The sequence below is a fragment of the Sorex fumeus genome, unplaced genomic scaffold (genome assembly GCF_029834395.1).
Source record: "Sorex fumeus unplaced genomic scaffold, SorFum_2.1 ptg000218l, whole genome shotgun sequence".
NCBI lineage: Eukaryota > Metazoa > Chordata > Mammalia > Eulipotyphla > Soricidae > Sorex > Sorex fumeus.
In genome coordinates this window covers 514,277-528,998 of record NW_026606275.1, presented here as the reverse complement: position 1 = coordinate 528,998, position 14,722 = coordinate 514,277, and the positions used below count along the sequence as shown (strand labels likewise).

At 65.5% G+C, this 14,722-nt stretch overlaps 2 protein-coding genes across 2 annotated transcripts in view; one reads left to right on the top strand and one right to left on the bottom strand.

Annotated features, from left to right (window-relative positions):
• The first annotated feature begins 34 nt into the window (after positions 1 to 34).
• Positions 35 to 7,999, top strand: SSR1 (signal sequence receptor subunit 1). The gene is made up of 8 exons (XM_056108508.1): positions 35 to 187; positions 627 to 739; positions 1,925 to 2,012; positions 2,476 to 2,738; positions 3,146 to 3,222; positions 4,351 to 4,429; positions 5,037 to 5,130; positions 5,896 to 7,999. Exons 1-8 carry the CDS (start codon positions 109 to 111, stop codon positions 5,961 to 5,963), a joined length of 861 nt encoding a protein of 286 aa, XP_055964483.1. The 5' UTR covers positions 35 to 108; the 3' UTR covers positions 5,964 to 7,999.
• Positions 8,000 to 10,696: 2,697 nt separating this feature from the next.
• Positions 10,697 to 14,722, bottom strand: part of RREB1 (ras responsive element binding protein 1) — a 50,142-nt gene continuing 46,116 nt past the window's right edge. The window contains 2 exon segments of the mRNA XM_056108496.1: positions 10,697 to 12,761; positions 13,058 to 13,774. Coding sequence (XP_055964471.1) covers positions 12,397 to 12,761; positions 13,058 to 13,774 — 1,082 coding nt within the window. The 3' untranslated portion in view covers positions 10,697 to 12,396.

The window sequence follows — 14,722 nt, the reverse complement described above, 5'->3', positions numbered from 1 at the left end:
TCCGGCCGACGTGCTGCGTGGCCCGCCCCGCGTGGCCGGACGCCGCGTCACGCCATTCGGCCGGCGGCCCCGAGCACTCGCGGACGGGCGGACGGCGAGCGGCGCGCCATGAGGCTCCTCCCCCGGCTGCTGCTGCTGCTCCTGCTCGCCTTCCCCGGCGTCCTCGAGCCGCGGGGCCCGCCCGGAGGTGAGCGCGGCGGGGCCGGGGCCGGGGAGCGGGACGGGGCCGGGGTCGGGGCCGGGGCCGGGGCCGGGGCCGGGCAGCGGGCCCGGGCGCGCGGCGGCCGCGGCGGTTGCGCGGGGCGGCCACGTGCGGGCGCGGCGAGCGGCCGGGGCCGCGGGTGGGTGGTCGCGGCGCTGCCCGGCCGGCGGCCGCGGGGTCCCGCCTGGCGCCGCCACATCCGCGCTCGGCCCCGCTCCGCGCTCCTCCCCGCTCCTCCCCGCGCTCCTCCCTCGGGGACGCTCCGGGGCGCGCCCGCGCGCAGGTGCCGCCGCGGTGGCTGCGCCCCGTCCCCGCGCCCGCGGCCCCTTCCGTTCCGCGCGTGGGCGACCCCTCGGGGGCTCGGCCTTCCGGGTCGGGGTCTCGTCGCGGGCACGGGCGCGCTGACCGCCCCCCTGTCGATCAGGCTCCTTGGCGCTCGCCCAGGACCCGACGGAGGATGAGGACCCCGTGGAGGACTCCGTCATCGAGGAGGAGGACGAGGAGGCGGAGGTGGAGGAGGACGAGCCCACCGACCTGGTCAGTGCCCGCCGGGCCCCGCGGGACGGGCGCACCCGGGCCGGGCCGGGGAGGGCCCCGCGCTCCGGGTCTGGGCTGGGGCGCGGCCTGCGCCTGGCTGGCACCGGCCGCCCCGCCCTCGGGGTGGCGCTGGTGGCCCCAGAGCAGGCCGGACCTCGGGGCCTCAGCTGCCTGGGCGGGCACCGTCCCTCCGGGCCCCACCGCAGGGCTCCGTCTGGGCTCCCCTTCTAGCACCCGCCCTTCACGGCCCTGGCTGCACCCTGCATGGCACCGGGAGGGCCGTGGCCTCTGCCCCTGGAGCTGTCACCCTGCGGGGGTCCCGAGCCCGCTCCTGCCCCCCTTCCTGCCTGCGCCCGCCGAGGCTTGCTGATGGCCCGTGGCGTTGGTGTGACCGCGTGGCCGTCCAGTGGCAGCAGCTGCACGGCCTCCCTGGTCTCCCTGAGTCCTGTCCAGGACAGGCTCTGTCTCCCTGCCTAACCGGGGCTTGCAGGGGTGAGCCTGTCACGTGATCTGGGGGCGCGCCCGCTGGTCTCAGGCAGCAGCTGTGCTGAGGCTTCAGGGCACCAGCGGGCTTCGTGGGGCTTCTCCCCGCTGTGGGCAGGGCACTGTGCGCGTGAGTTCTTGACTACCTGCCTGGCTCCTGTGAGAAGCTCTGACCCGGCCGTGGACCGATCGAGTCGTGGGTGCTCATGGAGTTAGGGGCCGCCCCAGGCCACGTCCCCCAAGCAGCCCAGCCCTCGTGTTTGGGTTTGTACACACCCGGTCCTGTGCTTGGGAGTTGCTGTGGCTGGCACTTGGGCCACCCCTGTCCCTCCCTGCCATCAGCACCAGGCGAGCCTTCCAGCTCAGCCTCACGGTTCTGGGCCAGAACTGGCGGCAGGTGGGTGCTCAGGGGGCGGGAGACTCCGCCCCCGTGCCCATGTGCCCTGGGTTCCCCCCCACACACACACACTCCCGTGGCTTCCAGCACTCACAGCTGTTTCCAGGCGCTTGGAGGTGACCTAGATCCACTCTGTTGAGCCCTTGGACAAGCGCATGCATTGGATGAAATTCCGTTAAACTCCCTAAGACGATGAGCTCTGAAGAGACCGTCGCCCGTTGCTTCCGGGAGGGTCCCAGCGCCGTGTCAGACGTGGCGCCCCCGCCTCTCCCTCTCGGTAACCCTGCCAATGTCGGTCCTTCCAGGCAGAAGACAAAGAGGAAGAAGATGTGTCTGGGGAGCCAGAAGCTTCGCCAAGCGCAGACACGACCATCCTGTTTGTAAAAGGAGAAGGTGCGTGAGCTGCGCCTGGGGCACCCGGGGTCTTCCTCTGACCAGGGTCGCCGTTTTGTTCACATCCCAACTCTGCCCGGGGAGGTGGCGCCCAGAGTTCTGCCCGTGTGGCAGGAGAGGAGCCGCAGTCTGGGTCGGCGTTCCTGCGTGCTGGTGCCACGCCCGAGTCCCGATCAGGGCTTAGGAGGTAGAGGACGGGAAGATGAGCCCTCGGTCGGCCCAGGGGCAAGACGGAGGCTTGGGGTGGGTGGGAGCCTTCCAGGTCATGCGAGGAGGGACAGACGCGGTCCCGGGTCTGAGACGCCCGGCTCTGGGACACGGTCACCGGTCTTGGGCTTAGCTTGTGCCCACCCAACCCCCTTCCAGACGCGCCTCTGTCTCCAGGGAGCCCGGTGGGCGGGCGGGCCCTGCCTGGCACGCCTCCCGCTAGCCCCTGCCGCGCTCACCCCGTCTCTGCCCTCAGACTTCCCGGCCAACAACATCGTGAAGTTCCTGGTGGGCTTCACCAACAAGGGCACGGAGGACTTCGTCGTCGAGTCCCTGGACGCCTCCTTCCGCTACCCCCTGGACTACCAGTTCTACATCCAGAACTTCACGGCGCTGCCGCTGAGCACGGTGGTGCCGCCGCAGAGACAGGCCACCTTCGAGTACTCGTTCATCCCCGCCGAGCCCATGGGCGGCCGGCCCTTCGGGCTGGTCATCAACCTCAACTACAAGGACCTGAGCGTGAGCCTCAGCCCCTCCCCGAGACCCCCCTCTCCTGCTGTGGGGAGGGTCCACCCTGGGGCGTGCAGAGGTCGGGCCCGGAGGACTCACAGGCTGCTCCTGTATGACACAGGATCAGCTTTTGGGGGCTGGTGGTGGGGCCATGGCTTATGCAGGGCCTGCTCCCAGGCTAGGGACCGTCTCCTGGCCCTCATGGGACTGAGCTTCATCCGGCAGACAGACAGATAGGCATGCCAGTGAGCGGGAAGAGAGTGAGGCCCCATGGCCCGGTGCAGACTCACGTGGGCCCCGAGGCTTCTCTCCGGGGGTCCCGGGCCTGCTGCCCATCAGGCGCCCACACCCGCAGGGAGCGGGAGCATTGCCAGGCGGAGACCCTGTAGCGCGTTGCTCTTGGCTCGTTCTCACAGGGCAACGTCTTCCAAGATGCTGTCTTCAACCAGACGGTGACCATCATCGAGAGGGAGGACGGGCTGGATGGGGAGACGTGAGTAGCCCTGGTCTCGGGCGGGGGCAGCACCTCAGCTCAGGGCTGACTCCCGACTGCCCTTGGGGCTCGGGAGGCCTGTGGGGGGCCAGGATCGAGCGCCCTCCTGACCGGGCCGGGACCCGGCGGCTCCCCGAGGCACGTCTGGAAATGACGGCCGTCTTGGCCACCTGGATCCCTGCCTGGGGCGAGTCCCATCACCACTTGCCAGAGCAGAGCTTCGAAACAGCCTCTGGTCTTTGGGGGCACACCTGGCAGTGCCCAGAAATCATTCCTGGTGGTACTCGGGGGACCATATTGGGTGCTGGGGGTCAAGCCTGGCTTGGCCGTGTGCAGGCGAGCACCCCCTCCCCCATACGGTGGCATCGGCCTTCGGCACTCCAAGTTTCATCCTGAGAAGGGGGCTGGTGGGGTTTGTGTGTGAGTCACGACCTAGTTTGCCCTTTGTTTGCTTTGGGCCGTGCTTGGCAGTGCTCAGGGGCTACTCCTGACTCTGCTCTCAGGAATCAGTCCTGTGGCCGGGGCAGCGTATGGCATGCCGGAGGTTGAAGCTGTGTCCAAGGCGAATGCCCTCCCGCTGTCCTGTCCCTGGCCCCGGAGCTGTGTCTTACCAAACGCTTACCTGTAACTTGTCAGAAATGATCTTAAGTGCAGGAGTGCTGCTGTTTATTCGGCTGTTGATTGGCTGATTGAATTGGGCATGAGCTCCACCTTACTTCTTTTCCTTTTTCCTTTTTATAAATGTAATTTTTGAGTCACCGTGAGAGCAGTTGCAAAGCCTTCGGGTTTAGGTCTCGGTTATACAGTGGTGAGACACCCGTCCCTTCGCCAGTGCCCACTCAGAAATGTTCTTTAAGTAACGCAGATCGCGCTGAGAGACACAAACCCCAGCAGGCGCCTTAATGGGGTCAAGTGCAGCAGGCTCGTTCTCCTCGGTAGCCCGTGTGTCAGGGTCTTCCCTAATGGGCCCGTGGTTCTTGCAGACGAAGTAGATTTGTCGAAGTCGCTTCTGCTTCGAAGTGAATCGAACGCGTCTTACTCCACGTGGGGGCCTGGTGCTGGCGGGGCGCGTGCCGTGACCAGCGGTCGCGTTTGCTGTGAGTTGAGGCCAGTGTGTTCCCTCTGCAGGATCTTCATGTACATGTTCCTGGCTGGCCTCGGGCTCTTGGTGGTGGTCGGTCTGCATCAGCTCCTCGAATCTCGCAAGGTAACGGCTGAGGATGGCCCCATGCGTCCTGGCCGGCTCCGGGCTCCCCTCGCTGGCCGGTCTGTTCCCCCGTGCCTGGACCCGCTCGGGCCTGTGTCTCCCCTCGGGGAGGGTCTGCCTCCCCAGCTGAGCTCGAGTCCTTTGGCTCGAGCAGAATTTGGGCCTGGCAGGCCCGGGTGAGTCTTCACGGCCTCGTTCTTCGTGAGACACCGTGTCCTCATGAGCAGCAGCCAGGAGATCGGGGCAGCTGGCAGGCGACCTGCCTGTCCCCCATTGTCACGGGGAGGGCGTCGGTCCGGCATGCCGCTGGCCAGCCTGGGTTTGCTCCCCAGCTGCACGTAGATGGGTCCCCTAGGCCCTGTGTGTGCTGAGCACTGAGGCGGGAGTCAGCCGTGTCCCATGGGGCTGGCTTGAGTGGGGTCGAGTCATTTGCAGTGCTCTGCGGACCCCGTTCTGGGGAGCTCACGGGGGTCCTTGCTCTAGCCCCAGGGCAGGCGTGCTTCGAGGGGCACCTGCTGTCCCGTGGGGCGGGGGTGCAGAGGGGGCTCCTGGCCGGGCTTGGGAGCCCAGGGCCGCCGTGGCATCCTTGCACGCCCCGTCCCTGCAGCGCAAGAGACCCCCGCAGAAAGTGGAGATGGGCACGTCCAGCCAGAACGACGTGGACCTCAGCTGGATCCCCCAGGAGACGCTGAACCAGATGAGTGAGTGCGCGCGGGTCAGGCGGCTGCTCCCCAGCACCCGTGGGTGCGGATCTCCCTAATCTCTGTCTCTTCTCTCCTGCCGCTCCAGTGCAGAGTAGAAGAGGTGAGACGCGCCCTTGCACGCTGCGCTGCTGCCTGTGTGCGGGGGTGCACGCGCCCACGCGGGCGGGCCCCGTGCCCGAGCGCCGGCACAGCGGCCAGGGGTGGCGGGCCTGGCGGGTCTGCCCCGCCGATGCAGGGACAGGGCGGTCCCCGTGCTTGGTGCTCGTGGCTTCTCCAGGAGCGCCCTGGGCGGCCTGCGGTGGGGCTCCTCGGGGTCGTAGCATTTGTCAGGCGTTGGTGTGGGTCTCCCTGCGGGTCTCGTCCCGGCCCTTGCTTTCTGCCAACACTCCTTGGGAGGGTCCGGCTAGAGTCCTGGGCGGAGCCCCGGTCCCTGTCCTCGAGGGCTGTGCCGGGCCTTCCGTTACCTCCGTGCCCCCGGGTCCCGCCCTGCCAGCGAGTGGTTCCTTTGATTGAGGGGGGTCGCTGAGCAGCTGAGGGGCCTCCAGCAGGACACGGCTTCCCTGCGTGTGTGGGTGCATGGCAGTGCTTGGGGCGGCTTCCAGCCGTGCTCGGGGCGGGTCCGGGCAGGGACCAGGGTGTCTGCATGCCAGGCGAGAGCCCTAAGCCACGTCCAGCTCCCCGGACCCAGGGGTGCTGTTCAGCCTGTGGGATTGCTCCCCCGCTGGTGCCACCAGGCCGTGAACCCCTTCCCTTTCTCCGCAGATAAAGCTTCGCCCCGCAGGGTGCCCAGGAAGCGGGCCCAGAAGAGATCGGCGGGATCCGATGAGTAAATGTTGTCTGCCGTGACTCAGTGTGCCCACTGGGATGCACGCCAAGAGCCCGCCCGCCCGCCCGCCGTGTGTGGACTGCTCAGGCCTGCTGTCCGCTCTGGGCCCTAACACTGCTGACACGCACTCGGCCATTTTTCTAAAGTAACAAAATGTGGGTTTTTAGACCATTGAAATCTGTGTGTGTGCGTGTGCGCGCGTGTGTGTGTGTGTGTGTGTGTGTGTGTGTGTGGGAGGGAGAGGGAGAGAGAGTAGAGCCGTGTCTTCCCAGGATCACTCTTGAACTACCTGAAGCTCCCTTTCAGCCACCAAGTATGATGGCCGCCCCTGGACATGTCCCGCCACGGGCAGCCCCCCAGTGCTCTGCTGACTGGGCTCATGTCCACGGGGGACGGGGAGGGGGCTTCTGAAGGCTGGCAGCTGCTGCCGGGCCCCGTCTGCGGGGCCTGGGGCTTTCTCTAGCAACTCAATGTCAAACATGGAGATCTGCTGAATTTGGTGTATAACGCTGACTCCAGCTTGCTTTCTCTTTTTCGACAACAAAGGAATGGTGCATTTGTGGCAGCTGAGGACTGGGTGTCTGCCCTCGTCTGCGCTGTTTGTGCCCGAGGGGTGATCGCATTGTCGGGCCTGCCTTGTTGGGGTTTTGAAGGGATCATTTCAGTTCTAAAGAAGCATCTTGCTGAAGAGACGTGACTGGGTCTCCACACCCAGCCGCAGGCCAGCGTGAGGGCAGAACATGTTCCAGGAAAAGAAATGATTGGGTTTTAATGTTCTTTAATCTTTGGGATTTTGTTTGTTGATGTAATTTTTTAATTTAATCTGAAAAAAAAATCAAAATGTTAAGCACTTAAAATCTCGTGATTTTAAGGTCTCGGAACTAAACTGAAATTGGCGCTGGTCAGAGCCTTTCTCGGGAGTCACTCTGGTCCTGGGAGTGGCCTTGGTGCGTGCTCTGGCCGGACTGGCCCAAGGTGGGGTGACCGGGGGCAGCGAGAGCGCCTCCCTCTGAGCCACGTTCCCCACCGTGCCAGGAGTCACAGCGGCGGAAGGGCCAGGAGACGCTGACCGCATGGTCAGTTCCCACGTGGGCCAGGCCCAGCGTCGGGTCTCTGCCCTGGAGCGAGGCTGTGTCAGCCCTTGGCCTCGCTCCTCCTCGAAGCTGCCCTGCAGCCTCAGAGAAATTGCATAGGACCCTCTGCGCGCTCTCAGACCATGTCTGAAGCGTCTGTGCAGGGGTGGAGCCTGCCGTGCTTGGGCTTGCAGTGTGTGTGTGTGTGTGTGTGTGTGTGTGTGTGTGTGTGTGCGCGCGCACGCGCGCGCTTGCCTGGGAGTGTCTGCATGCAGGCGCGCGCGCGTGTGCGTGTGTGTGTGCGCGTGTGCTGCACGCGCACGCAGGCGTCTGTGTGTCTGGCGGCTTTGGGCCAGCTGTCTGCTTTGGCAGTGCCACCTGAGCCTTCCCAGGCAGTGAGTGGCAGGCGCTTCCCTGAGCTGGCTGGGAGCTGAGCCGGGGGCTGTTGGGGGGGTGCCCGTGCGGACACGCCCTGTGGAAAATGGAATATTCTATTCCACACATGGTTTGTTCAAGCACACCAAGTAGTAGATATTTTACGTTTTTCCAGCCTATTTGGGAGAAGTTTCTGCTTTGCCGTGCCAGCCATGGTACCCGAATTTCCCTGAGAGTGTCCTCAGAGTGTGCGCTTGGCCTTTGGGGGCGGGGGCAGGTCCCAAGGGAAGGGGTCGCTTTTCAGCAAGCTGCAGCAGAGGGACTTGGGGGCAAGAGATGTGCCCATGTGAGTGTCTCACCTGAGACGGTCTGGAATCACTGCGTTGTGGTGCCCAGTCAGCGCCCTTGAGTGTCAACTTGCAAAAGCATCTCAAAACTTCATGACTTTGGTTTACCCCCTTTGTCTCGAGATTTTTCCTTCCAAAATTAGAAGTTAGCTTAAGCTCAGAGGCGTTTCCAGATGCGCTTAAATGTGGTCTACCCGATTTGGACATTCGTAGCCATGAAGCCAATAAATATGTTTGCATTTTCAGTGCAGTTCCACTTTCCTTGGCTGGGATTCCCCAGCTCTGTGTGGCCGCTGGCCAGGCCGTGGGCAGAGGGCAGGGCCATGGGCCTGGCCAGCTCCTGGTGTCTGCCCCTCCCCACCCTGCAGAAGTGCTCCACCCCCGGTTCTGCTTTGGGGGTAGAAGCTGCCCCTCCCTCAGGCTGTTTGTGGGAGACGCGGGTGTCAGGTTGGCCACGCCGGGCTGGCTGGGTTGGGGGCTCCATCCTCCCTGCACAGCTGCCAGCAGGCCTCAGGCTGCTCCTGGCTGGGCGCACCCCCGGGCAGGGGCTGCAGCTTGTGCTGGTGCCGTCCAGCTTCCCGCAACACGCTGCTCCAGTTGTCCCTGACCGCAAGGCCCACGTGGATGCGTAGCAGGGCCTGGAGAGTGAGGGTGGACGGTGCAGAGCCCCCGAATTCCTCCTCCCCACCTCCCCAACTAGTGGTCCTGATGGTGTGAAGTTGGGGGCCACCGCTCAATTCCTGGCACCCTGGGAGGTGGGAGAATGAGACCCTCCAGGGGCTGTGCCTTCACCCCCCCCCCACCTGCCCCGGACAGCAGCAGGGGCGCAGTCCAGGAGAAGGCACAGGCCAAAAGGGCGCATGTTGCGCTCAGCTCGTGTTGGGCCATGCTCCCTGGGGACGTGGGGAAGGGGCGCACACAGTAGGGCCACCACGCTTCTGGCCACCCTGCAGCACCAGCAGCCGCTCCCAGGGAAAAGGCCATGAGGGTGGCTGGATGCAAGGACCCCCTCTCCCACCCCCAGGGACTGTTGTAGGACCACGGGGAAGGTTCCAGAAGAGTGGCTGCGTTCCTTGAGGCACAGGTCACAGCACACGATGATCAAGGCCTGTGGCTGCGAGTCTGCTGGTTTGGGAAACTGCCAGACTCCCCCAGACGGGAGACAGAGCAGGCCCTAGCGTGCCCCTCCCACTGGCCCCGGCTGCCCTCCGCTGCTCGTGGGTGGCACTGCAGCCTGCGCCCACCACCACCCTGCGCTGGCCTTGGCTGCCCTCTGCTGCTCGTGGGTGGTACTGCAGCCTGCGCCCAATACCACCCTGCTCTGACCTCTGCTGCCCCTGGGCGGTACTGCAACCTGTGCCCACAACCGCCCTGCTCTGGTCTTGGCTGCCCTCTGCTGCCCATGGGCGGTACTGCAGCCTGCGCCCACCACCACCTTGCACAGTGAATTCAGCTGCCCTCTGCTGCTCATGAGTGATACTGCAACCAGGGTCCCCCTCACTGCACTGCACAACGAACTCTACTGCCCTCTGCTGCTTAGGGGCAGTACTGCAGTGGCTGCCCACTCCCAGGGGTGACCACAGAGGGCTGGAGCAGAGAATCTGTTGGAGGCCGGTGCTGGCCAGAGCTCTCTAGTTATGTTCGTGATTCCCTGAGAGACTGCAAGGGCAACCCCCGAAGCACAAGCTCAGCTCACTCCCCACCCCCAGGCCCTCAGGGATGCCTTCAAGCCTCCAAAGGCCACCCAACGCCTTAATGCTGCTGCTCGCTGTCTGGCAACGCAGTCATTCTAGATCCTTCCCCTTCCTCCAGGCTCTGCTGTATCTTCAGGTCTGTGTGTCCCTTTGTTTCAGGCACAGGAGGAGGGCGCTGCGGTGCTGATGGTGTCACCAGACCTGAGACCCGACCCAAGAGGCAGCATCTCCTGCCCACCACCGGGCACCCACAGCCCCTCTGCTGCTTGCTTCCTCCACAGGGCTGGAGTGGGTGGTGTGGGGCCCTGACACACGCTGTGGGGTAGCAGGCTGCAATAAACAGAACAACCCTAACGTGGCTGGCTCGGGGCGGGGGGGGGGGGGGGCTGGGCCATGTCCTCGCCAGGGTGCACGCACCCCTAGGGCACGGTGTTTACAGCTGTGGTTGTCCAGGGCTGGAGAGGAGCTAAGTAGTATGCAGCAGACTCTGGGGGCCTGTGGCCCCGTGGCCCCAGCTTCTCAGGACAGGCAGTTGCACAGGCAGAGCCCAAGGTGAGGCTGGTCTGCTGTGCCCACCTCAAGATCGGCGCCTGATGAGGTGAGGGCCAAGTTCAGGGATAGGCCTGGGCCTGGTGGAGCTGGTTTCGCTGTCCCTGCTCCAGTGGCCTCAGTCCTGCATCTGGACCTCCAGTGACCTCACCGCTGTCCCTGGCACACTGCAGCCTGGATGGGTTCACAGGGCCATGAGGGTGGCCTGGGAAAGGCGGGTTCCTAGAGGGGCTGGTCACACTTCCGGGATCAGCACCAGTACCCTGGGCTGAGGTCAGGGAAGGACTTGGTGACCTCTGCTGACCTTGCTAGAAGCAGAGGGGAAATCTGCGGGAGAACTCCAAAAGCACCCGCTGGCGGGGGTGGGGGTACGACCCCTCACATGCACCCACAAACCCGTTAGGGTCCTGCCTGGGAGGCAGGCGAGCCTCATGCGTCCAGTTTGGGGGACCTCACCCAGGCCCAACATGAAGACCCCTGCAGAGTGGGGCTCTGCCTTTGGGCCCACTTAGGTGTCTGGGGGTCTCGGTAAGGCAGAGGACCCTGCAGCCCACAGCTCCCCGTATCAGGTGGGCCCAAGGGGTGGGGAGCCCCAATGCCAAACTCGAGACTCCATGTTCCGGGGTCTCCCTTGGCCCCGACCCCCCCTAGCTGGACACAGCCCACGCCCCCAGCAGGCCCAAAGCGGAGGGTGCTCACTTTCAAAATAGAACATTTATTGCTTTGATGTTTGATACAGAACAGCAGCCTCTAGCCGCGCACCGGAAGCTGTGGACGGAGGCGGAGCCAGTACCGGTCCGCGCGTCCCTGTGCGTGCGACGCCCCCTGGCGGGCACAGGCCTAACAGCAGCGGCGGGTGCCCGTGGGAGCAGGCCCAAGTCCTCGTCTGCTCCTGCTCCAGCCCCCTGCGGAGGGACACGGACGCACGGCCCCGCCTGCTGCTTGCGGGTTTGGTGCTGTGGTACAGCCAGGAGCATCATGTAGTGATCGAGTCCCAGCACGGTCCATAGATCAAGGGGAAAACCAAGGAGAAAACTTGCACCTCAAAACCTTTTCAGAAGATCCACATATATATATATATATAATTTTTTTTTCGTAAAAGCCCTGAGAGGAGGAGAAAGAAATCAAACAAAATGTATAGAAACAAATTAGCTGGACATGCAAACTATGCTTTGATTCACCCAGAGTTGAAACAATCACAAATTTCACAGTTTCATATGGAGGTGGGGGTGGGGGGGGGCGAGTAAAGCTTTCGATCAACAGTGAGGTTCCTGCTACGGCTCGTCAGCGGGGCAGGCTCTGCCCCGACCCCCTCGGGCACGAGCATTAGTGTGGAGAGATGCAGAGAGGAAGAGGACAGGAGAAACCCCAAGTAATAGTAATGCAGAGAACAACAATCATCGCACGTGGGAGCAGGGGCTGGCGGGGAACTTGATTCGTGTTGCCTCGGGTCAAGGACAGAAGTGGGCTCCGCCACACCCAGGCGGCCCAAACCCCCCTTCCCGCCAAGCCAGACCCCTGGGCTCCCCTGCCCTCAGGCCTGGCACCAGTGAGGGGAGAAGGGGGGGGGCCCGGAGGGGCCCTGGGGCTCAGCTACAGTGGGGTCTGGGACCCGCTCCACGCTGGGGCGAGCACAGCGGCCACGTCCGCCCCCGCAGGCGTCCCCAGTCAGCAGCACGGCGAGTGCCGGTAAGATGGGAAGGCCCGGCCCGGCCGCTCCTGGGCGGCTGGAAGGAAGGCTTGTCTGAATACAGTAGGAGACCCCAGCCAGGGCGCCGGGGGGGGGGGGGGGGGGGGGGGGGGCAGGGGGGGACGGAGCTCAGGGAACATGGGGACCTGGGTCTTAGGGACAAATATTGCCCATTTGTTTCTGCCAACTGCAGAGCCCACCAGGAGGGGCCCCACAGTAATAATAATAATAATATTAATAATACATAGACCGAGGGCAGCAAGGCCCCGGGGAGCCAGGCCAGGTGCCTGCTGGGGTGAGGGTGGTCAGGACACTGAGGTGACAAGCACCTCTGGTTTTGGCTGGAACCAGTGGGCCCCTTCTCGCACCCACGCCGGGTCTGGGGCCCAGGCAGGGTGCAGCCGCACCAGCCAGAAGGCGTCTGGGGCCCGCGGGCGCAGCGACAGATTCACATCATCATCTTCCAGTTACGGGCAGCGGCGGCCCTGTTCCAGCCCACAGAACAGTCGCCCCCGCGGCAGGACAGCGGGGACCGGACACCGGGCGGCTGCGGTAATGCTGAAGTGGGCGGGGTCTCTTGCGGGATCCGAGACCGGCGGCAGCTCAGTCCAGGGGCGCTGCGGCCCGGCAGGCACAGCGAGAAGGCACCGTGTGGTGGCCACAGGTTTCCCTCCCGGGCAGGGAGGCCGGCGGTGGCCATGGGCAGGGGTCACTCCAGCCCCGGGGGAGGCGAGTCGTCGGGCGGAGGGCCGGGCCGCTTGCCCCTCGGCTCCTGCGGCTCCAGTGCTGGGGCTGGGCTCTCGGGCTGGGGCTCGGCCGCCTCCGCCTGCCCGCTGCCTGCGGTCCGGCCTGCCCCGTCCTCCTGGGGGCCGAGGGCCTCACTCTCCGACGGGGGGTGTGTGCCGCTGTGGGTGGACTCGCTCCCGCTGTCCTCCCCGGCCGCCTCCTCGCGGTCGCTGTCCTTGCCCAGAGGCCGGGCGTGCCGGGCCTTCTGGTGCACGCGCTGGTGCCGCACGAGGCTGTGCTTCAGGGTGAAGGTGCGGGCGCACGTCTGGCACTTGTAGGGCCGCTCTCCTGCGGGCAGAGGGACGGGTCACCTGGGCCACCACACGGCCCGGACTGGCCCAAGCGGAGGCGGGAGTGCGGGGCGGGGAGGGGCCCCTGCACACGCGTGTGCTGCCAGAGCCGCGACCTCGGGCACCAGCACTGTCCGCAACTCTGTCCACGTACGCATGAGCACACTCACGTGCAGGGGCGAGCATGTGTGTGCACACACTGCAGGCGTGCACACCCGTCGCTGGCACTGCGCGTGTGGCCCGCTGGGACCCCCGGGAAGGGCTGCGCCTCCCGCCGCCCCGCGGCCCGCCTACCTGTGTGGGAGCGCATGTGCCGGGTGAGGTCCTGCAGGGACCAGAAGCGCTTGCTGCACACGCTGCACACCTTCTTCCTCTTGTCCGCCTTGCTGCCCGCCAGGCCGGCCCCCGCGGCCGCCCCGCCCCCGCCGCCTCGCTCGGCCAGCCGCTCGGCCTCCCCGTCGGAGGCGACCTCCCCCTCCTCGCTCTGCTTCTCGGCGGGGGCCTCCGGGGCCTCTGCCGACAGCTCCCTGGGCTCCGGGGCGGCCGCAGGGGAGCCCTCCTGGGGCCCCCCTGCGCCCTGGGCCTCGTCCTGGCCTTCCCCGTGCTCGTGGGCCTTGCGGTGACGGCTCAGGGTCCCCAGGAACTTGAAGGTCTTCCCGCACACGCCGCAGGCCTGTTTCTGCTCGGGCTGGCTCGTGCCCAGCTTGAAGCCCATCAGCGTGCTGGCCAGGTTCAGGTCCAGGCTCTTGTTGCTGACCGTGTCCGACTCGGGGCCGTCCACGTCCTTGCCCTCGGCTCCACACCCGTCTCCGGGTCCTGGGCTCTCCACCGTGGCTTCGTCCTCCCCATCCTCCTCCTCCTCTTCCTCCTCCTCCTCCTCGGCCTCCTCCTCGTCCTCCTCGGCGGGGCGTCCCCCGGCCTCTCGGCTGGGCAGCAGCTCCTTCTCCTTGGAAGTGAGGTCCAGTACCAGGCCTCCCGTGGCGGCTGCTGTCTCGACATCCGACTGGCTGTCTGCGGGGACAAGCACGGCCGGGCTCAGTGCCCCCTCTCCTGCCGCGGCCCCCCAGCCGGCCCACCCAGCCCAGAGTGGACAGCCAGAGGCAGGAGTCCCACAGCCTGGGGTGGGGGGGAGCAAGGCCAACCCCACCCTTGGGGAGATCAGGTCTGGGCCGTCAAAGACATGGGAGAGGGAGGGGAGGGGAGCCGAGCCCCCCAGACTCGGGCGAGGAGGCGAGCTCCAAGGGCGTGCCGACACCCGCCCGATGACCAGTCAAGGGGCCCCCAACACCCCACAGCAACCCCAGGGCACCGACAGCCAGATGTGGGCACTAACGTGAGCCCCAGGTGTCCCTGCGTGACAAGTGTCCCCTCTCCCACAGCCACAGCCTACCCATAGCCCCCTGGCGACAGTCCTGTGGCTATGGTACGACAGGCCAGAGGTGCGGTTGCAGGACCCCCCACGGGACGAGGTCGAGCCTGCAGCTCCTCAGGGTCGAGAAGCCAGGGCAGGGGTCTGCAGGAACTGTGAAGGCTGAGCCGGGTAAACCCCAGGGCTGGGTGTGCCCTAAGGGTGGGTGTAGCCCAGGTTTGGGTGTGCCCTCAAAGCGGGTGTCTCCCAGGGCCGGGTGTACCCTCAGAGCTGGGGGTACCTTCCAGGCCAGGTATACCCAAGGTCAGTGTACCCCCAGAGCTGGTTGTAGCCACAGGTCGTGGTGGGGGCGGGGGAGTGACCAGAACAGCACCTCCTGTGGATGTTTGGAGGCCTTAGGATAGTCAGTGGACAGCAAGCGCAGGCCCCCCACAAGTATTTCCAGAAAGGACCCAGGGGTAAGGAAAGTGAGTCCGAGCCCCTGACCCCAGTCCCCACGCCGGTGCCAGACTCCAAGGACACGCAGATGCTCATACACGGAGGCTCGGCTGAGCATGATCAGGGCGGGCACACCTGGTGCCGCCTGTTCC

Coding starts and splice junctions, on each gene's coding strand:
- SSR1 (XM_056108508.1), top strand. CDS start 109: ATGAGGCTCCTCCCCCGGCTGCTGCTGCTGCTCCTGCTCGCCTTCCCC. Junction 2,739..3,145: donor TCAACTACAAGGACCTGAGC/GTGAGCCTCAGC, acceptor TCGTTCTCACAG/GGCAACGTCTTCCAAGATGC. Junction 4,430..5,036: donor AGCTCCTCGAATCTCGCAAG/GTAACGGCTGAG, acceptor CCGTCCCTGCAG/CGCAAGAGACCCCCGCAGAA.